Source organism: Medicago truncatula, chromosome 4 (genome assembly GCF_003473485.1).
Source record: "Medicago truncatula cultivar Jemalong A17 chromosome 4, MtrunA17r5.0-ANR, whole genome shotgun sequence".
NCBI classification, from domain to species: Eukaryota; Viridiplantae; Streptophyta; class Magnoliopsida; order Fabales; family Fabaceae; genus Medicago; species Medicago truncatula.
In genome coordinates, this window is record NC_053045.1 from 543,841 (window position 1) to 571,296 (window position 27,456).

The following is a 27,456-nucleotide window of genomic DNA, read 5'->3' on the forward strand; positions in this document are numbered from 1 at the left end:
ATGATATTCTTTTTCATTTTTCGACAAAGTTGTATAAAACACAGCCAAAGTGATGAATTTTTTGTTGCTCAAATTCTTTCTCGACCCTGTTTCTGCCTTCATGTTACCCTGCATACTTCAACATTCTCTCTCTTTCTTTGAGAAGAAGATGGAATTGGAGTTTGTATTTATTTATTTTATTTTAATTTTCACAAAATAAAATTGGGTTCTAAAGGCCCGCTAATTAATTTCTCCTATTATGCAAGCCCGTTAAATTTTTTACAGATTATTTTTTAAGAAAAAACTTTTTGACAACATTTGTTATTTTTTTACAAGAGAAAAAATTTGTTAATTAATATGTGTAAAATATTTATATAATATTGAAGTAGATAAAATAGTCACAAGGAAGGGGGGGTTTGAATTGTGACCCTTTAAAAATTAATCCTGCCACTTAAAAGTTATTCTCAAGTTGATAACTTGGAATGGTTAAGTTAACAGACAGACTTCAGAACGTTCTGAAGTATTAGTATAAACACAATTTGAATAATTAAATGTGTTTGTGTGTGTTGTGTTTACTGTAAGTAAATAGTAAAGAGAAGAGAAGAAGAACACACAGAAATTTATAGTGGTTCACCCAATGTGGGTTAGTCCACTCCTCACAATCTTGTGAGATTTTCCACTATGATGCTTGAGATAACTTCTCAAATCCTGCACCTTACAACCTTGTTCACCTGAACAATTACAACAACTGTATTCTCTTAGCCTCAGCAGGCTTACACCTTTCTTGCTAAGTTACCCACTTAGACTTTACACCTTTCTGCTCAAACTAACACTTTAGTACCTTTTCCTCTGATTTTACCTTTGTCATTGTTTCCAAATGTCACAAGTCCTCCATCCTTCTTTTCAAAGGTTAGAAAACAATTCCTGTCACCTGTCATGTGTCTAGAACAGCCACTATCCAAGTACCATGGCTTTGTTCTTGCACCTTGAGGCAAGACCTACATTTGACAAGACAAAAACTTTAGGTACCCATGTAATGTTGGGTCCTTGAGGGTTAGTTCTTCTAAGAGATCTTTTCTGAATGTAACTTTCTGTCTTGTATGATCAGATTTGTTACAGCAGGAACATATCATCTTAGCCTTCTCAGCCTTTTGTGAACTTTCTGATCTATTAAGATGAGAACGTTCTGAACTAAGATTAATCTTATTTTTTCTAATAAACTTCTTCTTATGATAACATACAGATACATCATGTCCTAATCTATCACAGTAAGAACATTGTAACTTCATTTCAGCCTTTTGAGGTACAAAGTTTTTAATGAGATTCTTGTTTGGATCTTTGAATCCTAAACCAGATTTCTCAGCACTTTTGCTTTGAGATCCCAAAATATTTTGAAATGTTTCTGTAGACTTTATGAAGCATGTGAGATCATTTTTCAGTTTCTCAACTTCATTTTTCAAAAGAATGTTTTCCTTTTGTACCTCAGAAGGTTTGGAATAAATGTTCTTTTGCCTTTTGTTTAATTCTCTTTGTTGTTCAGACATTTTAAAATGAGAGTCCTGCAAAGTCTGTATGGTTTTTCTAGATTCATCATATTTATTTCGAAGTTTTTCCTTTTCTATTTTTAGTTCAGAAAGTTCCTTGATTAATGACTGACATCTGTTAGTTAAGAAGTTTGAATCATATAAAAGGCTATCAAGTTTACTTTCAAGGTCTTTATATAAAGGATGAGTTTTGTAGACAATTACCTCTTCTTCATCATCTGTTTGAGCCATCAAACTTAAGTTGGCTTCCTCATCTTCTTGTGATTCTGTTTCTTCCATGTCATCCCAGGTGATCATAGCTTTCTTCTTGAAAGGTGGTTTTCTTTGCACCTTTTTAATGTCAGGACATTCACTTTTGTAATGTCCAGTTTTGTTGCAGCCAAAACAAGTGACCTGACTTTTGTCAGTTTCAGTTCTGTTGTTGTTGCTTGTGTTGGGAAATTTCTTCCTGATTTGATTTCTTCTCATCATCATTCTTTGTATCCTTTTTGAGATTAGTGCTAGTTCATCTTCAGCTTCTTCTTCATGAACTTCTTCTATTTCTTGTGTTTCTTGCAAATCATCTTCAGTTACTGATGAGGTTTGCTGAGAGGCTTTCAAGGCAAGTGACTTTACCTTCTTTACTGGTTTGTCTCCTTGAAGTACAACTTCATGAGCTCTCAGTGAACCAATGAGATCTTCCAGGTTCATAGATTTCAAATCTTTGGCCTGAGTGATTGCAGTGACCATAGGTCTCCACATACTTGGAAGACATCTCAATATTTTTCTGATTCTCTCATGAGTGGAATATGTTTTTCCAAGAGATCTCATTTCATTTACTATTGTAGTAAATCTGGCATACATCTCATCAATGGTTTCATTTTCACTCATTTCAAAGACTTCAAACTTTCTGACTCCAATGTCAATTCTGGTTTCTTTGACATGAGATGTACCTTCATGATGTACTTTCAAGGTATCCCATACCTCTTTAGCATTTTTGCATTCATCAACTCTTTCACTTTCTTCCATGGTTAGTGCACATGATAGAAAGAGTCTAGCTTTAGAGTTTAGCAATACCTGAGCCTTTTCATCTGTTGACCATGCACTCTTAACTTTGATGATCCCTTCTTTGGTTAGTGGAACAAAGTCTCCATCTGTGATTACTATCCACATGTCATTGTCCTGAGATCTGAGAAAGAGTTCCATCTTGCCTTTCCAGAAGTAGTAGTTTGAGCCATCAAAAAGTGGTGGTCTGTTTGATGATCCTCCTTCAGCTATGTATTTGACTTTAGACATACTTCCTGAATCTTTTCTCTAACACTTGTTTAAGTGTTCAAACCCTTAGAGCCGTGCTCTGATACCAATTGAAGTAGATAAAATAGTCACAAGGAAGGGGGGTTTGAATTGTGACCCTTTAAAAATTAATCCTGCCACTTAAAAGTTATTCTCAAGTTGATAACTTGGAATGGTTAAGTTAACAGACAGACTTCAGAACGTTCTGAAGTATTAGTATAAACACAATTTGAATAATTAAATGTGTTTGTGTGTGTTGTGTTTACTGTAAGTAAATAGTAAAGAGAAGAGAAGAAGAACACACAGAAATTTATAGTGGTTCACCCAATGTGGGTTAGTCCACTCCTCACAATCTTGTGAGATTTTCCACTATGATGCTTGAGATAACTTCTCAAATCCTGCACCTTACAACCTTGTTCACCTGAACAATTACAACAACTGTATTCTCTTAGCCTCAGCAGGCTTACACCTTTCTTGCTAAGTTACCCACTTAGACTTTACACCTTTCTGCTCAAACTAACACTTTAGTACCCCTAAAGCTAGATGAGACTTTTCTTTACAATTTGTATGGAGGTTTGAATGATATAGATCAGACAAGAGAAGAATGGAGGTTGAGATTTATCTTTGAAAAGATAAGAGAGATATTGATTTACACTTTTGAAGACTTCTTGGAATCTTTGTGATGATCAATATTTTTGCTAAAGCTTCAAACACTCTTATGTTGTTTTCTTGTATGCTTTGCAAAGGTGTGTGTTATGCTGAGGTCTTGATCTCTATTTATAGAGTTCTTGAGCCTTTATAGCCGTTGGAGAGTGACCACTGGTCTTATGCCACGTGTCCTGGGTCCCACCAACTTTCACTTGAAATTCTGGGCAAACTGAAATACTTCAGAATGTTGTTGTGTTCTTGAGAATACTTCAGAATGTTGTTGTGTTCTTCATGATCTTCATCTGGGTTCTTGTTGATGAACGGTCAGATGTGCATCTGGGCTTTTGCAGATGAATGTCACATGAATTTCTGGGTTGTACTTGAAGATTGTTCTTGGACGTACTTCAGAATGTTCATGGATCAGATCTTCTTTGAAATCTGTCTTGGAACTAGTGCAGAATCTCATAAAGTGGAGCTGTCACTTCACTACCATGCTTTAGGGGATTTGGTTTGCTTTGTACAGTACCAACTCCCTTATGTGTCGAGATCTTGTTGAATCAGATCTGATCTTGCTTTTGACTTTGCCTTTTGCTTTCCAACCACTGTACTGTTCACGTCAGAAAAAGCATGGAGCAGGATCGAACATTCTGAACTCAGGGGACTTCAGAATGTTTCTTTTGTTTCACTTAGGATGATTTGTAAGACTTGTAATTAATGTAATCAAATCCTAATAGTGAAACATTTATGAAGTGCAGCATGGAAAACATCTAGGATGATATTCTTAATGGAATATTCCTAATGTTTTGTACTTCAATTGTTCATAGTCTTAAATGAACATTGAAGATGCCCTTTTTGACTTTAATCAAATAAATGCTTTTATTCCTTGATTGATCTCAGTCATGTACTTTTCTGGGCTTTCATTTAAGTCACGTGAACCTTGCATGTTCTTCATTTAGTTCATGAATTTCTGGGCTTGGTTCTTGATGTTCATCATGAACAACCTTCTGAACTCTGTCCAACCTTCTGAACTCTTTTTAACTTTCTGAACTCTGACTGAGTTCTTAAGTCTTTATGTCCTTTGATTCTTTGTATCTTGGTATAAATTTACACTTGTTCCTGTCTTAGTTAACCACTCAAGAGCACAAGTTAAATACCAACAAATTAATCAAAGTCCATTAATTCCTTAATCATCAAGGTTTGTTATCTTTAAAATAAATTAGGGATTTTGCCTCAACAAATATACCTAATTCAAATTAAACTATCAAATTAATCTGCATTTTATTTTAGAAGTTTTACTAATCTACAAATAATTAAATTGATAATGCAACATAAATTTGAATAATCATATAAAATAGAAACAAAATCTAATTTTAAATAGATATTAATACCCATTTTGGTAATCATGACTATCCAAACAACAAGAATTTTTAAGAATCAATTCTAAGTGAATCCAAACATAAATCAATTCATATTGAACTCACTTTTTCCCAAAATCAATTTTGTCAAGCTCAATTAAATCAAAATCAATTTTCTCAACAGCTGAACCAAACACACACTGGTATGTGTTTGGTTTGCAGAAGAATGTTTAAGGAAAGAAAGTGAAAGGAATGAAAGTATAAGGAAAAAATGATAGTGGAAAGTAAGAAGATTTTTGTGGTTGTTTGGTATAAAAGAAAGTGAATAGAAAGTGGAAGGAAAGAATGATGTGTATATTTGTAAAAGGACAATTACATCCTTGAAAAGTATTAGCTACATCTCATTTTAAATTAAATATTTTATCTACATATTAAAATATATTTTAATTTAGATATAATAATTTTAAAAAAAAAAATTACGCTGGGAGAAATTTTTTGTAAAGTATGTGTCAAAATCATAAATTGCCTAGTATGCTCGTACATGATGCAACGTTTTAATGCCTTAAAAAATGGCACAATACTAATAATATAATCAAGGCTATTTTAGACTTTTCTCATAAAATTGGTGCCTTTTGCATATTTCCGTTCATGGATGTGTGGAAAGGTTTTGAGCGTAGGTTCCACCTCAAAACTTTCTTTCCTCATCTTTTTTATGTGCTGTCAAAGGGTGGAAAGGTAGTGTGTCCACAACCTTTCTTTCCCTATAGTCTTTCTTTCTTTAATCTATCCATGGATCCAAACACACCATTAATGTTGGTTTTGGGTTTTGTGGTGTTCACGTTTGGAGAAATACGGAAACCAAAAAAGATCATATTACAATGTTGATATTGATATAAGACAGTGACATGGTTGAAAAGGGAGCTGCTAGCATTGGCTTTCAATGTCAGGTTCATCTCCTCTCAATGTGCAGTTTGTCTTTTTCTTAACACCAAGTGAGGTTCTGGATACGAAGTTGTTAGATATTGGTATGTTTGTTTAATTATCTTTCTCAAACTTAGAGTTTGTTGAATTGAAATATAGTCTACTTCTTTCAATGCTCGTGTTTATCTTATAAGAGGGGATAAATGGGAGTGGTACCATTAACTCATGAATGTAGAAACTTTTTAAATTGAAATATTTTTAGGTTATATTCGAATTAAGGGTTTAAGAAAAATAAGTCTTTTTTTAGCAAATAAGTCTATATTTTAGTGAATAGTTGAAAGAATAATATGATTTATGATCATATATAACATTTTGACCAAATGATTCTATAAAATCTTAATCACATACTATTTTTAAAAATAGTATATGATCATATATTATATTATTCTTTAAATTTTTTAATATCTTAAATGTAGATTAAAATAAAGATTTAACCCTCTTTAAACTTTCAATCCTAACATATCCTAAAAATATTTCTCGCTAAAAAGTGTTTATGTTTCTAAGTTAATGGACCACGCTCATTTATCCTCAATTTGCAACATACACGCACATTAAAAGAAGGATAAATTGCAATTCAGCGAAACCTTGAATAGGAAAATGAAACAAACTTATCAAATATCGAATGACTTTGTAACATGTGGATCATTATTATCAGTAGCTATTTTAGTCATTACGTTTCAAGAAGCCATCCAAATTCTTACTTTTACCAAGAATTTGGATTTTTTAAATAAATCAGTTGATTTTGTCGAAATAAAATACATGAATATGAATGAAAGAAACAATGTTTTATGAAAAACATCTTTTTATTCTTCTCGAAATTATTATAGGTCTCAATTTATTCAACAATTGGATCGTTGGGGTTATCGTATTATTAGTCAGGGTTTTCTGTTTTTAACGATATGTATTCTTTCAGGGGCAGTATGGACTAACGAGGCATGCGGGTCCTATTGGAATTGGGATCCAAAGGAAACTTGGGCCTTTATTACTTGGACCATATTCGCAATTTATTCACATACTAGAAAAAATAAAAAATTTGAAGGTGTAAATTCTTCAATAGTGGCATCTATCGGATTTCTTATAATTTGGATATGTTATTTGGGGATCAATCTACTAGGAATATGACTACATAGTTATGGTTCATTTACATGTAATTAAATTTCAATGAGTAAAGAACCTGAGAAATAAAAATATGAAAAACATATAAATATATATTTTCCATAAATCGTGGAGAACCTTTTCAATCAAGTAATGTAATGATTCAAGGGGTTCTCACAAACAACAAACATATTGGATTATAATTTCAATATGTTTATGGAAAGTTGAAAGTACCAGAGATTCCTAGAGGCATACCATCTGAAAAGCTTCCAATTGGGTAGATCAAGGAAACTGCAGTAACAGCTGCAACAGGAGCTGAATATGCAACAACAATCCAAGAGCGCATACCCAGTAAGAAGTGTAGAACAATTAGTAGGACCGCCGTTGTATGACCATTCATCAACAAATGCAGCTTCCCATATCGGGTAAAAGTGCAAACTGATAGCCGCAGAAGTAGGAACAATGGCACCATAAATAATATTATTTCCGTAAAGTTGAGATCCAGAAACAGGCTCACGAATACCATCAATAACTACTGGAGGGGCTGCGATGAAAGCGATAAGAAATACAGAAGTTGCGGTCGATAAGGTAGGGATCATCAAAACACCAAACCATCAATATCTCATACTCACATTATCCTTTTATTCTATCTCATCATTTTTCTCTCTCTATTGATTTTAACTAATGAAAAGAGAGAGAAAAAAAATTGTCACAAAAGTTGTCTCAAATAATTGTTCAATTATCACGACTCTTCTCTTTTACATCTAGTGTGACGCCCAAGGCTGCCAATTACGGACTGTGTTGCTAATTCAAGTGCCATAAATTTATCATAGAAATTGCCTTTTTCTTCTTTTTTTGTTATTAGAAAAACTCTTAATTGTCTTTTTCCTCTTCTTTTTGTTATTGGAAGGAAAATATTTTAATTTTTAAAAATCTGGAAAAATATATAAAAAAATTCATATTTTAAAATTAGAAAAAAAAATATTCCAGAATTTTTATAAAATCCTTTCCATGATTTAAAATAATTTTTTTTTTTTACGAAATTTAAAAAAATGGTCAGATTTTTTTTTTTTTCCAAAAAAATATTTTTTTAAATTTTTTCTACAAAATTCTGGGAAATATTTTAATTTAAAAATGTCATATTTTTTTTCGAAAAAAAGGTTTTTTTTTATAATTTTTTCTAAAAAATTCTGAAAAATATATAAAAAATTCAGATTTTTATAAAATATTATTCCTGAATTTTATAAAATCTTTTTCAAAATTTGAATTTTTTTTTTACGAAATTAAGAAAAAAAGGTCAGATTTTTTTTTAAATTATTTTTTTCTACAAAATTCTGAAAAATATTTTAATTTTTAAAAATCTGGATACAAATTATTTTAAAAATATATAAATAGATGAAGATTGATGGTGATTTTAAATTTATATTTTTAGGAAAATCAAGAAAAATAGAAATGATTATATGTTGTGAGCCCATTGTATACTTGTGTACTTTTCAAATTTAGCCCTTGATCACCAATCTTAAATGACGTGTGGACAATGGTTAACTATTTTTGAAAACAAACTAACGGAGAGGACCAAAAGAGGTAACATCAGATGACATAAGGGACCAAGTTGAGACACTTTATAGTTAGGGGACCAAAATGAAATCCGAAAATAAATTAAGGGACCAAAACATGTATTAAACCAAAACAAAACATCTTTATGTCTTCCATTTGAAGAGAGAAAAATTGAAGGAAGTTTGAAAAATATTATAAAATAATTAATGGTGATGAGACTCACTATCTATTGCTGTGTCTATCTACTTTTAATTGTAAATTTTCATTTATTTTGAGAAATGGAGAGATAAATTGGAGTTAGGATTCTCTCCATTTTAAGTCATATCAATTTGGACAGATAAATATACAAAATAGTTTAAAAAAATATATGAGGTGAGTTCAAATTTTTCTCCATTTGCCAATCATACATTCATTGTTCACTTACTCCAATTTGACAAAATTAAATAGAGTTTGCAATTTAGAGAGATAACACAAAAAATAGATAGTGAAGTACTACTAAGTGAATCACATAATCATTAATTATATTTTACATTTTTTTTTTAAATTTTATTTATTTTTATCTCTTTAAATAGATAAAATGGAGAAAGATAATAAATGGAAAATCTTAACTCGTTCAAATTTGGTGGTTTACTCCACAAACAAGTAACTGTTCCGTAATTTGAGCAAATCCAAATCGGAAAAGACACATTGTTGTCGCGTGTCTCAAATTCTTATCCATTTTCCGTTTCGTTTCAACACTAGAACCACTTTAACAAACCCAAAGAGAAGAAAAAAAAAAAAAAACACGACCATCTTCAATTGAATCTTCTTCAAAAAATGCTTCTTCAAACAAGAAACTTCACAGCACCATCATGTTTTACACCAACAACAAAAACCAACACTAAAATCTCAACACACCCATCAAATTCAATCTCATTTCGTAACACAAAATGTTCTGTCACTGTTTCAACCCAATTAGAACAATCAAAAACCGAAAACAAAATCAAGAAACCGTTTCCAGCTGAAGTATCAAGAACAATTATGGATTTAGCTAGGACTGGAACACTTTCAACGTTAACCCAACAGGGTTATCCTCTTGGTGTTGGTGTTCGATTTGTTGTTGATTCTCAAGATGGAAACCCTTTTTTCTATTTCAATCATAATGCTATTCCCACCACTAATAATAACATTGACACCCCCTCTTCACTTCATGTCAAGGTATTCAAATTTGAAGTTTTTTGAATGAATTAATGGGATAATCGGAATTGGGTTTTTGATGCATTGTATGTGTGTTTTTTTTTTTTTTTTGTGTCAATCAGTTTTTGCAGTCTGGATTGAGGACTCCTCAGTGTACACTTCAAGGAACGCTTACTAACCCGCAGGATCCGGCTTTGATCAAGGTGAGTGAGTGGATTAATGTTATTTATTTTCAAATTAAGTTCAATGATTTGTAATCAATCATTATTAGTATTGGTCTTTTCAATTTGTGATCGTAATGAATCATCAATTTAGTCCCTTAAATTGTAGGCATCGAACATTAACAATAGATCACATTAGTTTGAAATTGAATCAAGTGGTTTAGCTTAAGTGGTTAATGAGCTTCTAGTTAAGTTAAAAAGATCAGAGTACCTGAGTTTGATTCTTGGCTAGAACAATTTGTGGCCAATTTTTGCTTGCCTCTCAGACTCAACTCTGGATTACCAGAACCCATTTTCTTGGAAACAAGAGGGTTAAGAGTTAAGATAAAACAATCACATTAGTTCGTCTTGGACAATGCAGAGACTAATTTGACTAACTCAAAAGGGCTAATGCGATTGAGGATTTTCAATGTTGGTAACATTTTAGAATTTCGTTCTAAAATTAAGTTCAATTGGACAATGTTGGACTAATGTGAATTATTATAAAATCAAGTTCAATGATCTTTAATCCGTTAGTATTAGTGAAGGTGCATACCTAAGGTTTTTCAAACTGTGATTGTAATGAATCGTCAGTTTAGTTGCTGAAATCGTAGACATCGATCAATATTATCTCTTAAATTAACAAAAAATTGACATGATCCATATAATATATCACATTAGTTTGAAACAAGTAGTTCATTTCAAGTGGTTAATGAGCTTCAATTAAGGTTGAATATAATAGAGTACCTGAGTTCGAACCCTAGTTGGAACAATCTTTGGCCAAACTTTTACTTACCTCCCAGCCGAACTCTAGATTACCAGAGCCTCTTTCCTTTGGAAACCGGAGGACTGAGAGAAAAATAACGTTGCATTAGTTTATCTTGGACAAATGCAGTGGCTAAATCGACTAAATTCAAAGGGCTATTGTGATCGATGATTTTTAATTTTGGAGTCATTTTAGAATTTTGTTAATGACAGAATTTCAAGGGCTGGGCTAAATTGGTCATTTACAATTGCGATGGTGAGTACATTACTATGAAAATTTATTGACAAATGGGATTGATGTTGACAAATGTGTTGTGAAGAACTCAAAAATCCTAACCTTATTTTGACCTCAACTGTATTTGCGTACAGAAATTTATAAACATATACGCTTGTGTATCTGTTTATGTTTGTTTAACCAAAGTTCTAATGCCACTCTGCAGCGGCTTGTTTCTTTGTGGAAGAAGAGGTTTGGAGAAGAAGTTAATCAAGATTTTATGTATTTTATTGCCGTAGATAGGGTGCTGCACTTGGATGACTTCCAGGAGGTAGGGCTGACCTTTCATTTTTATTAAATCATATTCTAGCCTATACTAATAGTTTACTAATACTAATTTAATAGGTTGCTTTGCTTGTTAACCTTGCAAGTCGTTTTATTATATAAGTTGGTTATATCACTGTTTTTCAGGACGGTGTGTGGTTCACCTCTTTAGACTACAAAAATGCTCAACCTGACCCCCTTCGGGAGTTTGCTGAGAATTTAGTCGCTGAAATTAACACCAATAATATGGAAGACATTACCCGCTTTTGTAATGTCTATGTTGATTTGGATTTCCAGGTACTTTTCCTGCATGTATCTACATAGCATGTCATAAACAACAACACTTTGTCCATTTTTATTTCTGTTATCCTTTGATATAACGTAGCATTTGATTTATCATTCATGTCCTGTTGTGACTGTGTTTATGCAGCATTTATAAAAATCACTTGCTGTATGTGACTGCTAAATAGAAACCTAACTTCAAAACAATTTTGAGTACCGATAAGTTAGTTTTGCTGTGTTAACTTCTAATGTATTTGATTTCCATTGTAGGTCACAGAAGCAAAGGTGATATGGGTAGATCGTTTGGGCTTAGATATGCGTTTGTTTTCTCCTAACAACGGTTTATTTGAGGTTCGCATTCCTTTCCCTAGAGAAGTCACAGATGAAAAAGGTGCCAAGTCAACATTTAACTGTATGTCACAATTGGCTTGGGAGGTAGAAAGAAACTTCCATCCTCTGGATTTTGAGAAGGTTACAGAATTGAAACACATAAAGTCATGATACTGTTGAGTTATAATTTTTTTGCACAACCGCATACCAATTTCATCAAATATGCAAGATGAAACTTTGTTATTTTTCAAGAATATGACCATTTTTATTGTGTTTGTATTCTGTGATGATTCATTTGAGGCTTGATGTAGAGATCGCTTTAAAGACTAAGCTTGTTTTGCAAGGTAATTTTTGGTTTTTGTCTAGTCTGTTGCAGGCCTCCTCCTGTCTTTATTTGAAAGAAATTAGTTAATGACTATTGAACTTGTTGGCCCTTGTGCCTCAAATACTATATGAACCCTAGGGGAGGAAAGGGGTTGTAAATAGGGTTCTTTAGAAATTTTCGCAAATCGTTTCTTTTTAAAAACAATTTCTATATTGGTTTGAAAAATGAAAAATTATATCTGTAATTGGATTAAGACCAACAATAAAACTCTATGGAGTAGTATCTAGTTATACAACATGCACATAAACCCTGAAGTAAAATTGCCAATTCAATTAATTCAAGGAGAAAACTTAGGTACAATTCCTTAGGTGCTTTTTGTATGGTTCTTAACTAAATTCACCATCATTTCCTCAAATCCATAATTTTCTCAAAGTTTGTTATATCCAAAAAATATGTATTTTTAGTTAAGAACCATACGAAAAGCACCTAAGGAATTGTACCTAAGTTTTCTCCACTAAAACTGATAACTAAATGTGCAAACTAAGATGAATGCCACAATGTTCGGTTTCTTTGGAGTGTTACCAAATAACTCCATATCATGTGTTTGGCAACGGTGTGTAGTGTCCGTTATATGGCAATTACTGCTATTCTGAACTTGCCAACATACTTGCCAATTCGGCAATTATTCTGAACTTGCCAACAAACACCTACTTGCCATTTCGGCAATTCCAGATATTAGAGTATAGTGGCAACACTAAGAGTATTACAGGGATAACACAGTAGAATTACTGCCATTCCGAACTTTTTCAAACATAGTAAAACAATCAGTGTATATGTGTGTGTCTATATATACATTATCTTCGTTTGCATACTTCTAAATCCAATAGCACTAGATGCTACTTATGTTTATCGAAGTATATCATGAACCCATTCATTTCATTCAGAACTGCCCAATGTGTCCAACCATTGACAAGCAGTCTTACCCTTATATGTCTTCAACCAACCTACAAATCTCACTAACTGAGCAAGCTTACACGTCTCTGGGGATATCCAAAACTTGCCATCATCAGAACCTAGCTCCAACACTTGAACCAACTCGTCAGCCTCTTCGATACAAGTTAGAACCTGCATATGTTTCATAAACTGGTTTGTCGTAAAACCAGCTCTGTTGATGTTGTCGGCGGTGTAAATCTCGGCACAAAATTGTCTACGAACCAAAAAGGCCATAGCGTCGTCAATCTTCCTCTGTTGCTCTTCAAAATCAGCCATAATAAGCAGTGAGGCACGTTTCTCTTCAAAATGGGAAGAAAGGAAGAGAGGTTGTGACAATGTGATGGTAGAAAACAGCGAAGGCTCAAAGCAATTTAAATAATGTACTACTATTAGTGTGAGTTTCATACGAGTATTGCTCGCAAATTGTTACATGAGTAAATGACACTAAATTTCTTTAAAATATTCAACTCATTATTTATCCTTGAAAGGAAGCATGGATGACAATTTTCATGACATTTGTTGTTCTAAATTAGAAAAATCTTAGGATTATAGTCCTATTATGATCTTATTTTGTCAATCAACAAATGATGCCAGTTGTGATAATTGTTGCTTAGGATTAATTATTGTTTTGAACCATGTACCATAATTGTACATTTTGTCAATTTAGGCATGTATGAAATACTAATATTAAGATCAAAATCATAACCAACTTTCTATCTTAGTTGCACGAACATCACTAATCTTATTTAAGGTTGTAAATAATGATTGTGTGAGTGTAGTATAATTATTATTACGATATTTGCCTACATAATGATATTGGAATATTATTAAATAATAAAATATTCCAACATTAGTACCACACGTGAAAGCTCACGACAATTCTTTGAGGTCACATAAAGCTTTTCATCATCAATGTTTGTATATGACAAGTTCAACACCTCTAGCTTGGGGACTTCAAAGTTCATTCCAAGTAGATTCACTCTTGAAGAGGTTAAGTTCAAATCTCTGATCTTACATCTCTTCAAAACTTGATAAATACCTTCTTTAGATATGTTATAACAATAGCTCAAGTCCAGCATATGTAAATTGGGGAAAATGGATGCAAACATTATAATGCTTTCATCTCTCAACCATTGACTCATACCCAAATTTAGAGACTTTATAATGCTTTCATCTCTCAACCATTGACTCATACCCAAATTTAGAGACTTTAACTGAGGCCGTACAACAAAATCCTTCAAAGAATTAGAATGTTGTACACTCATCTTCCCAATATCAGTCTCGGTTATGCCATTACCGTCAGACACAATGGCCTCCTCGAGAAGCTTACAATTTTTGAACAAGTGGAAAAGCGATTGGTCGTTGATGTAGTCATGAGTAGAAAGATTAACCTTGCGGAGTTTGAAAAGTGATAATGAAAGAGTCTCCACACCATGGAGAAAGCTACTGTAACAGCCGTCGCAAGATAAGGGGTTACTTAGGTCGAGAGAAGTCAAAGTAGTCTTTTTGGAGAAGGCTCGTAACCCATTTGCGGGAATGGTGTGTTGGTTAGAGAGATTGAGTGATGTGAGTTTGAAGGGAAAATATATTTGGCAGAGAAGCCTATTGAGGTCACCGTTGTAGCTTGTAAGGTCAAGGGAGGTGAGGTTGGTGAATCTACGGAAGAGGCGAGGGAGGAGAAAGCTTGTTGGTTCACAGACCGTGAAAGATAATAGAAGAAGATTGGTGATGGAAAGGAATTGCTTGGAGACCTTGGAGAGACATTTGAAGCTAATGTAGATTGGCGATGGAAAGTAGCTACGGTTGGACTCCCTGTTGTGTTGTCCTTGTCGATGACGAATTTGAAGACAGATTCCCAACACTCGTCGGGTAAATAGAAGTTTGGTGCAGCAGCCGTTGTTGATTTTGTGGAAGAAAGCAATCCTTGTTCCGAAGATTTGAGAGAGTTCCTTTTCAGTCTTTTCATATTTTGATTGTTGCTGTCAGCATAGATATTTATATTCCAAAGTTTCCTAGAAAAAGGAAAAAGAATCTATATGCTTTTTCCAAAGTTTTCTCAAAGTTTTTTCTAGTTTCATTTTAAAACAGACGTCAGAAACAAATTAAGTAAATTTTTGTAGTTAGTTTTTTTAATTTTATCCTCGTTTGAATTTACCAAATAGATTCCTTTTTATCTTTTACACACACTCGCATAACAAACAACTTAATAACCTATATATACTGTTGCTCTCTCCAATAAACAAAAATTATGGTTACTTATAGTACCCTCTTTTTAGCTGATGTTTTGACTGAGTAATGTTTGAACCTTCAGTCTGAGTATTGTCTGCAGGCTCATTAGCATCATAAGTAATTCTGACCAATTTTGGATCAAAGAGGAAGAGAAAGGAACAGACGAAGGAGAACGAAGAAGAGAAGAGGCAAGAAGAAGAAACAGAGAATTCGATCTGGTTGAAGAGGATAAGAGAATAATTTGCTTGTTTTTTGATTGGGAGCAGCTTCCAATTTTTTATGCAGCAGATTCAATTCCAATTTTAAGTTTCAGTTCCTATTTTTGTTGATCAAATTAAAGAACAAAAAGGGTTCTGTTCGTGTGGTTTGTGTTATATGGTGGAATTTTGGGGTTTGATATTGGGTTCAAATTCAAGCTGATGATGATGATGATGCTATTAGTTTATGTTAATGTTGTTTTTTTAGAGAGAGAGGATGAAGAATGTGTTGCTGTTGCTGGAATCAGGAAGAAATCCAGATTTTTCTTTTTCATGAATTACGGGATTTTTTTAATTAATTTATTTAATAAAAAAAATGAATTAAGGATTTTTTTATTTTGTTTTTTAAATAAATAAAATGTTTTTTAAAATAGTTAATTAAAAAAACAATTTTATGTAATTTTAAAATTTTCAGTTTTTTTAATTATAAATGACGTGGACATTTATTTACACATGTGGCGTCGAAAAAGAAAAAAGAAGAAGAAAAAGAAAAAGTCATATCACTACTACCGTGCTACGAAGGAGATTCTGCTGACTCAATGGGGTCGGGGCCAATCCCGAAGAATCTTCATTTTTCAAGAATAGAATCTAATTTTTTTTTACAGAGGCTAAAACCAAAAGTGCACCATGTTAAAAATGCAAAAAACACTATTAATATTTTTTTTTTCCATAGGCTCTATCTCTCCCATAATAACAATTGTCAAAAATTTACAAAATTTTCTTTTTTTTATAATTGTAACACAAAATAAAGTTTATTTCAACTCCATGTTAATCAAAAGTTAATAGATAGGTGTGTCACTCACCCGTCACTCCACCAATGAAAAACCAAGTTATTATGGTCAAGCTCAAGACTTGTTAACTTATATTAGTAACAAGCAAATAACATAGAATTCATGAAGTTGCATTTAAAAACATAACACTTTTACCCTAAAATTTTATTAGGAAAATGTAAAACTCCACAAAACCAACGCATAAATCATTTTTTTGATAGGTAGCCTAATGGTTAGAATTCACCTTATAAGGTGAATAAGTGGGGGTGTCCGGGATTCAAACCCCGACCCCTGCATATAATGATGCATTGTCCTACCAATTGAGCTATGCTCACGGGAAAACCAACACATAAATCTACTAATTTGTTAAACAACATACGGAAATCTGATTATTTAACAATTCATTAAAAAGAGGGTTTTGTTCTTCATAGGCAAGAGATACCGGAAGAAGATGGAAAAACTAAGTTTTAAATTTGAATTTTTGTCTTCTCGTTTTCTAGATTTGGTCCTTCTGATTATTTTGGTTTTCTTGGTTATAGTCGCTTTACGATTTTTTTTTTTTTTCGGTTTTCGTCCCTCTAACCGTGTGACTCATCATCCACTTTGCCAAATCAACCTCAATTGCCACGTCATTCACTATCCGTCATCCGCCGTTTTACACATAGATTTTTGTAACAGAACATGATGGTAAAGACTAAAACCAAGAGGTTCACAACTTACAGAGTTTGTTTGAGAACAAACAAAAGATATAAGGGAGAAAACAAAAAACACGCGAACTTACGGTGACCAACTACGTATTTAAGCCTATTTTAAACTATCTAAATTGTTGAATATTTTTGCTTAAGAGATTTGAGCTCCTTAATTAGGAAATGGTTCTTACATATAGATAAAATTCAGTTGGAGTGGAGGAACTCATATTGTATGCCCATCCGATTTCCCACGAAGATTAGTCATCGTTAAATAGTGGTAGAAACTTTATAACTATAATTGTTGAGAACTCGATCTCAAATCACACGGAAATTTAGATGTGTGGAGGAAATAACAACATTAACTTACAACCAAACAACCTCAAAACAAATCTAGCAACTATGTGTAAAGCAAATCCACGAGCGAAGATAAGAGAATATAAGAACAACACACCAATATTTGTTTATCTAATTCGGTCTAAAATGACATGTCTAAAAAATATGTCTCGCGTTCATGAAAAACGTCTTGCATTTTCCAAAGCAAAATAATTTGAAATTGCTTCTTTGAAAACACCTCGTGTTTTCCACAAACTTATTCGAGATTTCACAACTTCAAAACTTGAATTGATGAGATTTTAAGGCCTACACAACATAACACTACATTATATATTAAAAGGCTAAATTACATATTTAGTCCATTAATTAATTTTTTGTTTCATTTTGGTCCCTTAATTCCTAATCCTTACATTTTTGGTCGCTTAACCCCACCAACTTGGTCCCTTAATTAATTTTTTGTTTTTTTAGCTACATCATTCATTTCCTACTTTAAATCTTTGGGACAAGAATAGCAATTAAAGGCTCATATTTTTCCATCTCATCTATTATCACTTTCCTTAATTTCTACCAGATACATTTTGTACTAATATTTTGGCATATATACCTATCAAATGTGATTCTCTTTTATTTAAGGTAATGTAAAGATGCAGCTAGCTTATAAGCTTATCCTTGCAATATCCAAAAAAAAAAAAAAAAACAGTTTAATATTTCCTTACTCAGTATTATGCCTGTAAACTTATCCTTCCTACATCATTCATTTTCTTTCTATTCTCTTTCATCATATCACGAGTTTCTCAAACTCCATTACTGTTGTTTCTTGCAAGTTGCTAGCAACATTTTCATATTTATTATCTCCTCCAGCAATTTCACTTGATTCTTTCACGCTTTTAAATGAAGCTTCCAGCGCTCTTTGAACTTCCTCATCTCCCACTTCACTCGCATCTGAATCTACAGTAGTTGTAACATCAACAAAGATATTTACGTTGACTAAAACATGTCAAAGACAATTTTACCATCAGTAATAGGCATAAGATTCTGGCAGAAAATATTTTCATTACAAAGCCAAATGAAGGATTAAGGTAGGTGGGCAAGGTCCATCAATTAACAAGACAATAAAGAAACCTTCAACACAAGCTGACTTGTTCAGCAAATAGCGACAAGCAACAAACCTGTCGATTTTGATGGACTGGAATTTCTTCTAGGAAGCTTGTGAGACAAGGTATTGTGGTGATCCGTAGGACCAGCATCAAGGAATGTTAGCAGACCCTAAACAAAGCACAAGGTTCGTCAAATCAGAAAGAAATGTTAAAAACAACAGAACACAAGATTTAAATGTAAATTATGTTTCAGTTTCCCTAAAAAATGTTTCCATCATAGTAGCTATGAAGTCGTATCACATATCACATACTTCTAATAAACTTTGAGGTTCAACCATTCCGTCCCAGGAGCACATCTTTTTGCCAGTGATGGGATCAATAACAAGCACAGCAGGAATTGAATCCAGTCTGTAATCAGCACAGACATCGTGGCCTTCATATGTATCATCAAATACCTGTATAAAAACAACAAACAAATAAAAAATAAAATTGACAAAAGCAAATTGCATACAAGAGAATAGTATACAATAAATGTTATGTTAAATATTAGAAACAAAATCTGGTTCAAATATCACAATATAGCCCAAATGAATGTCACAGCTACTCTCACTTTAAGCATTTAAAATACCAACAAATTAGAGTGATTGTACAAACTATAGAGTACCGGAGCAATGTTTATGCAAGTCCAAATCATCAAGACCCGACCTTCCCTTCCTAAACCTAAAAACACACAATAACGACCAAACAACTTAGAAATCATACATAACCACCTCAGGCCTTTGACTATGCCCAACAGAACTTAGAAAAAGTTTACCTATGGGCGAATAAAATAACTTAGAAAAAATTGGTCCCAATTATCGAGGTTCCTAGATTGGAGAGCTTATAAACCATTGGATCCAATATACTAGCAATCTAAGGATTACTCCCTAGATCAAGTCCCAACTACATAATACCACACCATGATTCTATAACCAGTGAAGTAAGCTAACACGATATGACTCCAACATTTATATCAGCAAAACAACTATTCCCAACTTAACCATACGAATGAATCTGCGGTTTAGTATCTAAGAGTAGGATTGCAATCTGCAAACTCTACACAGAAGTTTAACAAGTCCTCGAGAATTGAAAATCTAGGGCATTCGTAGTTCGAGTATGTTTAGGGATTGGGCGCCTTGGGTGCCTTGATATTTTGATTTTCATCTGTTGTTTGTTTTTAGTTTTTATTTTAAGGAGTATCCATATTAGATTCTTAATTAGTCTCAACTCTCAAGTGGTTAGGAAATGACATAAGATACCTACAATTCAAAAGTTAGTCTCAACTCTTAAGTGATTAGGATATGACATAAGATACCTACCATTCAAAAGAAAACTACAAAAGTAAAAATAAATTGACCACCAAAATTCAGGGGAGTAGATTAACAAACTAACCTGCCAGAATATGAAGTTTGTACTAATGATCTGAGAAACAGCATCATTTGCCCATGTATCCCGATTAAGCTTTACAAAGAAAAAAATTGTCGGCTCTAGTGATAATGCTGAAACAAATAATCAAGAAAATTGAAAAATGGAGCAACAAGAATAAAATACCATGTGTGAGCTGAATTCCCTGGTAGATTGTATGTTCACCAACAACCACTTGTCCTGCATAGAAGCAGCACTTTTTGCCTGCACTCAAACATGAAACCTTGGTCACAATAGCATAACAGTTACATGTTTCACCATTTCACAACGTATGTGTACTATCACCCATCTAAAGTGAACCCTACCACATAGTATATGCAAGAAAATTCTACAAGACTACTATTAGATATGAGTTTTTGTGCTATTGTTTTTAAATGCACGTATAAATGTTTGTAATACTGCATTTGCGAAGCTAATTAGCTTGCTCATGCAGACGCTTCTAGGGTTCTTCTATATTCTATTAGTGGTTACTTCAAGTCGTTGGTCTATGTCTCGTACATTCAATCCAATCACTTCACAATTTTTTCACAACACATTTCATATACTCACATATCTGATTACTATTCTCAAACTACTAGATAAGGCTTCTTATAATTTTGTACAGCTACTTTTGTTCAATGGCAAAGTTACCGCTCCTGGATGGCAGCATAAAACAACCAAATCCAAATAGCAGATAGCAAGAACAAGATAAATAATTTATACTTCATAGTAGATACACATTAATGCTAAGAAAATTAAAACCAAATAGATAGAAAAGGAATACTAAGAAAATTCATAAAAAAGAATGAAAAAAAGAAGGGAAAAAAAAAACTTAAATTATTGAAAAAAGATGGTACAGAAAAGGAATTATCTAAAAAAGCATAAATTATACAAAAACAGAAGAAGGAAAAAATATCAAAGAAGCTTCACCCAATGGTGGTGGCCGTCACATGGTGGGGGTCATTGTGGGATGGTAATTTTCGGAGGTGAAGTTTGTCAGAGGACACGCTGATAAGATTGACAAGAGGAGTGGAGAGGCAACCAAAAACAGTAAAATGTAAAACAGTAGGAACATAACAGTAGTAACTAAAGAGCCATTGTGCATGCGTTCGGGAGGGGATGCGACGAACCCATGTTTCCTTTCTTTTTTGGGTACTCCCCCCATGGCCGCCACCTTCATTGCGGCCATAGAGAGAAAACAGATACACTGCTGCCATTTTATGGCAGTCTGTCTAATTTCCACTAATGACATCTGCCATTGCCGATTTTCGACATTATACGTAAAAGAGAGGGGGGAAATGGTGTCTTTTCCCCAGAAAAAATAGCAGCCACTGCCATAAATTGATGCAGTCAGAATGTAATGGCTTCATTAAAATGTGACACAATACCCTGCACATCACAGGAAGGACATGAGACATAGGCAAACATTGAGATTGATAACCATTAATCAAGATTCAAGAGTGCTATGGTATGTTCGGAAATTTGGGCTTATAGGTCGTTTTGTTGAGTGAGAAGAAAACTAATGGAGGCTTTGGCAAGAAAAGCAAAAAATTAAAGATGGTTAAATTCAAAGTCATACAGCAATAACAGATGTATATTTTCCTGAATATCCTTTAAAAAACTCATCATGAAAGTTGTAATACAGTTTTACACATGGAAGACAGAGTTTGGTTGTGCCTTCCCTGGTTAAGTCTCGGCAGTCAACATCATAATTCATAGACTAAGCCTACTTTCTGAATCGATAGTAATAATTAAGAAGTCAAGGGAGACAACTGCAATAGGTCCTTGTCAAGGAGGACGTGTTCATGAGGGTTAATTTTGGATAGGGGTACAACTGCAATAGGTCTTTGTCAAGGACTTCTTGTCCTTCCACATAGTATGCTGATTACTGGCTAGCATCTACTCATTTCATGATCATTATGCTAAAATGGATTTATGTGTAGTGCATTCTAAAATACAAAAGATGTAGTTGTAAGCCACTAGGCCTTGAGGGAGGTTTGATTAGCTTATAAAGTAAAAAAGATAAGTCAAATATCTGGAAAGTTGGGAAACAGGGAGAGGGTTTGAGTGATAAAACGTTTACGTATAGAAAGTATTAAAATTTTAAAATACAATCAAGCTTAAGTTAAAAAAAAGTTAAAATCCAGCTTGAGTTTGAGCTGGGTTTTACAGGCTCAATCTTGAAGTCAAATCAAATAAAGAAAATGTAAATTGAACTTGTCTTAGCTAAATTCCAATACCACCACCGCTAACACAAATCAAGCAATCCAAACTAAGAAGTATATATACCTTATAGAAAGAGCCATCGAACAATAGATGAAAAGGGGGGCGATAGAGAGAAGCAAGATTGTCCTGCCGAGAACTCTCTGCTGTAGAGGTGGTGGCACCTAGCTCTGTTTCCCAAACCCTCGTTGGTTCCTGTACAATATAAGGTAAGGAGTTTCGTTTTTCTGGTGAGATATGTCCAAGCCTTGATCCTCTGCACAAAGATGAAAAACACAATTTCAATAACTAATTTATCTGTTGATGGAATGTAATAAAAGACAAGGTGTATTGACTTAAAATGCTGAATGAACACATACAAACATGTGCGTGCAGGGAAGAATAATTACTTATTATTACCTATTTCACTATCATATGTAATCGGAAGAATAAATATCTACATCAACACACAACTATGTAACTCCAACACTTGTGATGGAAGGTGTGTCCGGTGTCTGACATGTGTCCATGTCCGACATCGACACATGTGATTATGTTCAATTAATTGTTTTTTGTTTAAATTTTGTTGACTTATCTGTGTTGTATCTGGTGATATGGATGTGTCTGTATCAATGTTTCATAGACGCACAGTGAAAATCAACTGGAGTTAAACTCAATTGATATCATAATTAAAACCTAATGATTTGCATTTGCATCATGACGTTCAATAAAGAATGACAAAAGAAACCATTTATGCGTGCATCTCCATAGTCAATGTGTCAGTGTCCTATGTTTATTAATTAGCAGTCGATGTGCCGGTGTCTGTGTCAGGTGTTTATGTCGGAGACCAGGCTTCATAGCGTTTTTTACACATGCATCTTTAATCTGTAATGTATTAGACTAAAATCCTAGAGATTTGAAGGTAAAGAAAGAAATAGGATTGCATAATAATTAAGGAAAATATACCGATCTGAAAGGAGGATTGCTTGATCATCATAATCTCCAGAGAGGTAGCAGTGAAGAGCTTCCTCAAGATCCCAATTTGAAGCCTATTAAATTAATTATTTACAGATAATAACAATAACTCAAAATCAAAGAATGAACAATAAAAATGAAATAACGAATCAAAAGCAAAAATGAAGAAGAATACCTGAAGGAAGTGTATAGCAGTGTCATCGTTTTGGGGTCTAGCGGTATTGAGGAAGATTGATATCAAGGTTTCTTCTTTATCAGAAAACTCCATTCAAATCAATATATTCGATTGATTTCGGAATTAGGGTTTTATGCTTGTTTTCTGAAGAAATCTTGGAGAACAAGTATGAAAAAGGAAAGAAAAATATTTGATTTTTGATAACTTGCAAATTTGGTGGATGTATAGAAGCTGAAAAGTGTAGGTGTAAAACTAAGAAAATCAAGAAACGTCGTTGAACTTCATTGTTTCCACATTTGGTGAAACGTGTAGTAGCATTGGAGAAAAGAAAGAGATGAACAAGCTGAAAAAGGCAATGAAAGGGACATGGTCCATTTTTCATCATATTTTGGATAAATATAGTTTGGATTTTTAGATATTTTAACAAGAAGAAATTAATAAAATGGTAAATGTAACCAACATAAAAATAAATAAAAAATAATTTTTTTTTATGGGTTAAATATGTTTATCCCTATAAATATTTCAATTTTTTTAAATTTTTCTTTGATTTCTGGTCCCTAACAAATTTTGTATCATCATTTTTAGTCGTTTATTTTAAGTCAACTCAATTTTAAGAGTTTTAAAAATAAAACTAAAGTCTTTTCATGTCTAATAGTAGTGCACACCACCCAAAGTATACAAAGCCACACTACACTACCTCTAATTAGGGTTGGACAAAAGGTTGAGTTCAGACGGATGCGGGTCAGAAAAATCAATCCAAAGCAACCCATGGATGACATATACTGGCCCAATTTTGTCCAATTAGAATTTTCGGACTGGACTGCCACGGGTTAAACGGTTGGTTAAGAATTTTGCTCATTACCCAACATATTTTGCTCTTCTCAACTGAAATTCCAAAAATACCCTTGCGTAAGATAACTCATACTAGTGTTAAATCTGCGTAACTTAACTCATGTAGAGACTCACAGAAATTAACATGTCGCAAAGATTAACACTACGTGAGTTAACTCACACAGGAGTATTATGAAAATTTCAGTTGAGAACGAGCAAAATCAGTTGGGGAAAGAGCAGAATTCATTTGTTAAATGGAGATTGGCCGATTTTTTTTTATAACGCTGTGATATTTCTAGCCCAATTGTTTTGTTTTTGTTTTTTTGTAAAATTGGCTCAATAGATTTAGGAGAGCATTTTTTAATTGTATTTATTGTCGTCTTTATGCCAATTTAATTGGTTGACCAAACAAAATGCATATATAATTAGATAATTGTTTTTCCAGAGAATAAAATTGGATCTTGTTGACAAGATTGTTTTTTTTTTTTTTTGGGTCAAGTAGCCTAGTGGCTAGAGTTCACACATAAATGTGGAGAAGTGGAGTGTCCGAAGTTCGAACCCCAGCCCCTGCATACAATATGCAATATCCCTATCAACTGAGCTAAGCTCACGGAGATTATAAAATTGGATCTTTATGCCAATACGTGCCACTTTTTTATTTTTTAAATTATTTTCCATTAAATTTAGTGCGTAAATAATAATAATTATTTCCCATTAAATTGGATCTCATAAACACTTTTGGACGTAAAACCTTAATGTTTAATGACCCTAAGGACATTTTAATTAAGTTGGTTGAAAAATGGATCACAATGGAAATATTATATAACTTAAAAGGACCAATTTAAAAAAGAAAAACTTAAAAGACCAATTTATAACAATTTTTTTAAAAGGACTAAAATGTTATAAACATTTAATTTAAAGGACTGGTGTTACCAAATTTTTTTTAAAGGACTGATGGATTTCACCTTTGTTTTTATTAAATCAAGTCCTAAATTATATAAATTATTACGTTGTAATAATAAATCGGTAACCCTCTCCACAACTCCTACTCAAAATGTAAAAATGTTGAGATTGTTAAATTTTACATCGTGATTAGGATTCAAACTCCAACTTCGTGTATGTGAATTTTTAATAACTATCGTTGTTTCATTTATATACCAAAAAATTCCTGTTCCAGACCAGACTTCGGCCTAATACAGATAGCTTCCGTTGCACCAGATAAACTCTAGCATGAGCGTCGAGATCGCATCGTCTAAGCTCTTTTCCATAACAGATCAAAACCAATCACCCTAGTAGTCCCTAATGTTCGAGCGGGATTATGAAAACTGTGTAATTAGGGTACGGGATTGTAGCATGGATTTGCGATGGTCGCACATTCACGCAACTTGTACAACAAAGTCATTGTATCGTACTTACTACCATCTTAATATAATATAAACTCATGAGTGTTTAGACGAGATAAAACAAGTATACTTACTAATTATGAATTTACAACAAACACAATTGTTGTTTTATTTGGAAATTTTTCTTTCCTTTGTCTTCTCTCATTTTGCCTTCATCATGAAAAGATATCAATTTATTGAAAGATTTAGGAGGGTGTATTGAATTGAGATTAGAATTTTAAAAGACTTTTTAAAAATAAAAAAGTCTTGTGATATTCAATTAAATTTTTTATTGAATATAAAGAAATTATGTGGTATTCAATCAAGACAATCATGACTTTTTGACAGTAGTAACTTGTTATTATTATAATTATTATTAGTTTTTCTTTCTTTCTTTCTTTCCATCAAAATGCTTGTTCTTTTCTTTAGTATGTTCTGTCTAGTTAAATGTATGTAGTAGTTTTTTTATTAAATAATAAATACAGTGGTATATTGAAAGCATCAAACTAGGATACTATGATCCTAGTTTGATGCAGTAATGTTATGGTGATACTAGCCTTTGTACCCTCAACAATGGTACCTTATCCTGAGGTTATTAGTCATCTAATTATACAACATGCATGATGCAACATGGACATATTAACATGAGGTGCAGATAAATTTACAAAAGGTAAAACAGAATTGTCGAGGGTTGTATAACATGAGGTGCTTTATGGAAATTTCTTGTGCATCTCAAGTTAATATGGTGAAACATGGACATATTATACAACCCTCAACAATTGTGCTTTATGGAAATTTCTGGTGCTTTATTTTTCCTGCTAATGTAATTAATCATCTGATTATCAGACAGTGACATATTAACATGAGGTGCAGAGAAATTTACAAAAGGTCAGTATGGCATAAAAATTGTGTGCACTGATGAAAAATACTCGTCTTTTGATTAGGGATTGTTATTAGAGAGGGTATATTCCAGTTCCTCAAGCTTCTGTTAAAAATTTGATTGACATGGTGATTGAATTTCAGAAGGTTTCTTTAACAACCGGGCTTGGATAACAAAGCAACTACGTTTCCTCACCATATGCGTAATTTTTTGTATAAGAAAAATATTAGTAAATTAGTGATTTTGGTAGTTCTTCGAGATTGTGTCTCAACCTCTCCTTGTTAGAACTCTTTCAGTGTCCCTCAACTCATCAACAGAGTTGTCTACTTGTAAGCAATTGAGGTGACCGTGAAGATTTCTACGAAAAAACAAGATCCGACCGTTTAGTAATTTTTAACCAACATATATCAAACTTTCTAATTATATGTTCTGAGGCACATTTCCAAGAAAAACAGCACCATCGTAGTTGAATAATAATACCAAATCAGCACCAACACAGTTGGCTGCAGTGCATCACAGATTGTCCGTTAACTCTGAGTTGTCTACTTGGAACCAACTGAGCTGTCTACTTGACATTAGTCGCACTCGCACTTAATTGTTTACATGATTACTGATATAGATAACTAAGCTTAGTGATTCAAAATGCAAGGAAATCTACAGAAAATTATAATGGAAATAAATAAACTCAGAAAATGCTGCATTATTATGAATAAGATTTCATGACAATACGATATGCTCTCTCTCCTTCTTAGCCAAATATGTCAGCATCGTCTTTGACCATCAATAAACTCACTTCATGATAAGGTAAGTGTTGCCGATGCACATCAACCATCTATCATCATATGCTGAAACAAAACAAAAGTACAAAACAAAGGCTTTAAGATGATATGATTGAATTAAACATTATAACAAAGCAAGAAAAAATATCATAAAAAGAAAAGAGAAATATGAATTCTACTTTTATATGTTAGCATAAAGTATGTTGAAGAAAACTTGAAATTAACAGTGTAAGAAACAAAACCTTAAAAGATTTTTGTCATATAATGCAGATCTTAATAGATCCAGAACTGAACATCAAATAATTAGATAAAAATACATCAAACTCCTTAATAAAAACTTTGGACTGTGTTAACTTTCTCCAAAAAGAGCAACA

The 27,456-nt window shown here is 33.0% G+C and overlaps 3 protein-coding genes and 1 pseudogene across 4 annotated transcripts; 1 reads left to right on the forward strand and 3 right to left on the reverse strand.

Annotated features, from left to right (window-relative positions):
• Window positions 1–7,022: 7,022 nt before the first annotated feature.
• On the reverse strand, window positions 7,023–7,485 carry LOC120580164 (photosystem II protein D1-like; annotated as a pseudogene).
• Window positions 7,486–9,087: 1,602 nt separating this feature from the next.
• LOC11434386 (glutamyl-tRNA reductase-binding protein, chloroplastic) lies at window positions 9,088–12,087 on the forward strand. Its single transcript, XM_003604119.4, has 5 exons — window positions 9,088–9,628; window positions 9,730–9,810; window positions 11,013–11,117; window positions 11,258–11,407; window positions 11,663–12,087. Exons 1-5 carry the CDS (start codon window positions 9,248–9,250, stop codon window positions 11,891–11,893), a joined length of 948 nt encoding a protein of 315 aa, XP_003604167.1. The 5' UTR covers window positions 9,088–9,247; the 3' UTR covers window positions 11,894–12,087.
• A 1,623-nt stretch (window positions 12,088–13,710) lies between these two features.
• On the reverse strand, window positions 13,711–15,381 carry LOC11418683 (dynein regulatory complex subunit 6). The gene is made up of 2 exons (XM_024782391.2): window positions 15,346–15,381; window positions 13,711–15,019 (listed from the first exon to the last, which is right to left on the reverse strand). The coding sequence occupies exons 1-2, from the start codon at window positions 15,379–15,381 to the stop codon at window positions 13,868–13,870; spliced, it is 1,188 nt and encodes a 395-aa protein (XP_024638159.2). The 3' UTR covers window positions 13,711–13,867.
• Window positions 15,382–17,833: 2,452 nt separating this feature from the next.
• Window positions 17,834–23,577, reverse strand: LOC11421040 (plant UBX domain-containing protein 7). 2 transcript variants are annotated; one of them, XM_013599053.3, is made up of 8 exons: window positions 23,211–23,577; window positions 23,027–23,109; window positions 22,148–22,337; window positions 20,006–20,083; window positions 19,847–19,915; window positions 18,727–18,870; window positions 18,488–18,584; window positions 17,834–18,260 (listed from the first exon to the last, which is right to left on the reverse strand). In XM_013599053.3, the coding sequence occupies exons 1-8, from the start codon at window positions 23,301–23,303 to the stop codon at window positions 18,097–18,099; spliced, it is 918 nt and encodes a 305-aa protein (XP_013454507.1). In that variant the 5' UTR covers window positions 23,304–23,577; the 3' UTR covers window positions 17,834–18,096. The 2 variants fall into 2 exon arrangements, with proteins under 2 accessions (XP_013454507.1, XP_024636865.1); XM_024781097.2 differs by having other exon boundaries at window positions 17,834–18,266.
• Between the last annotated feature and the right edge of the window lie 3,879 nt (window positions 23,578–27,456).

Bases quoted from the DNA above. Each gene is read 5' to 3' on its own strand.
- LOC11434386 (XM_003604119.4), top strand. From the start codon at position 9,248: ATGCTTCTTCAAACAAGAAACTTCACAGCACCATCATGTTTTACACCA. The intron at 9,629-9,729 runs GTATTCAAATTT...TGTGTCAATCAG, and splicing joins CCTCTTCACTTCATGTCAAG to TTTTTGCAGTCTGGATTGAG. The intron at 11,118-11,257 runs GTAGGGCTGACC...ACTGTTTTTCAG, and splicing joins ACTTGGATGACTTCCAGGAG to GACGGTGTGTGGTTCACCTC.
- LOC11418683 (XM_024782391.2), bottom strand. From the start codon at position 15,381: ATGCTAATGAGCCTGCAGACAATACTCAGACTGAAG. The intron at 15,020-15,345 runs GTTCAAACATTA...CTATGCTGACAG, and splicing joins AGACAATACTCAGACTGAAG to CAACAATCAAAATATGAAAA.
- LOC11421040 (XM_024781097.2), bottom strand. From the start codon at position 23,303: ATGGAGTTTTCTGATAAAGAAGAAACCTTGATATCAATCTTCCTCAAT. The intron at 20,084-22,147 runs GTATATATACTT...GTTTGAGTGCAG, and splicing joins TCGATGGCTCTTTCTATAAG to GCAAAAAGTGCTGCTTCTAT. The intron at 18,871-19,846 runs GTTAGTTTGTTA...GTTTTTATACAG, and splicing joins CAAACTTCATATTCTGGCAG to GTATTTGATGATACATATGA.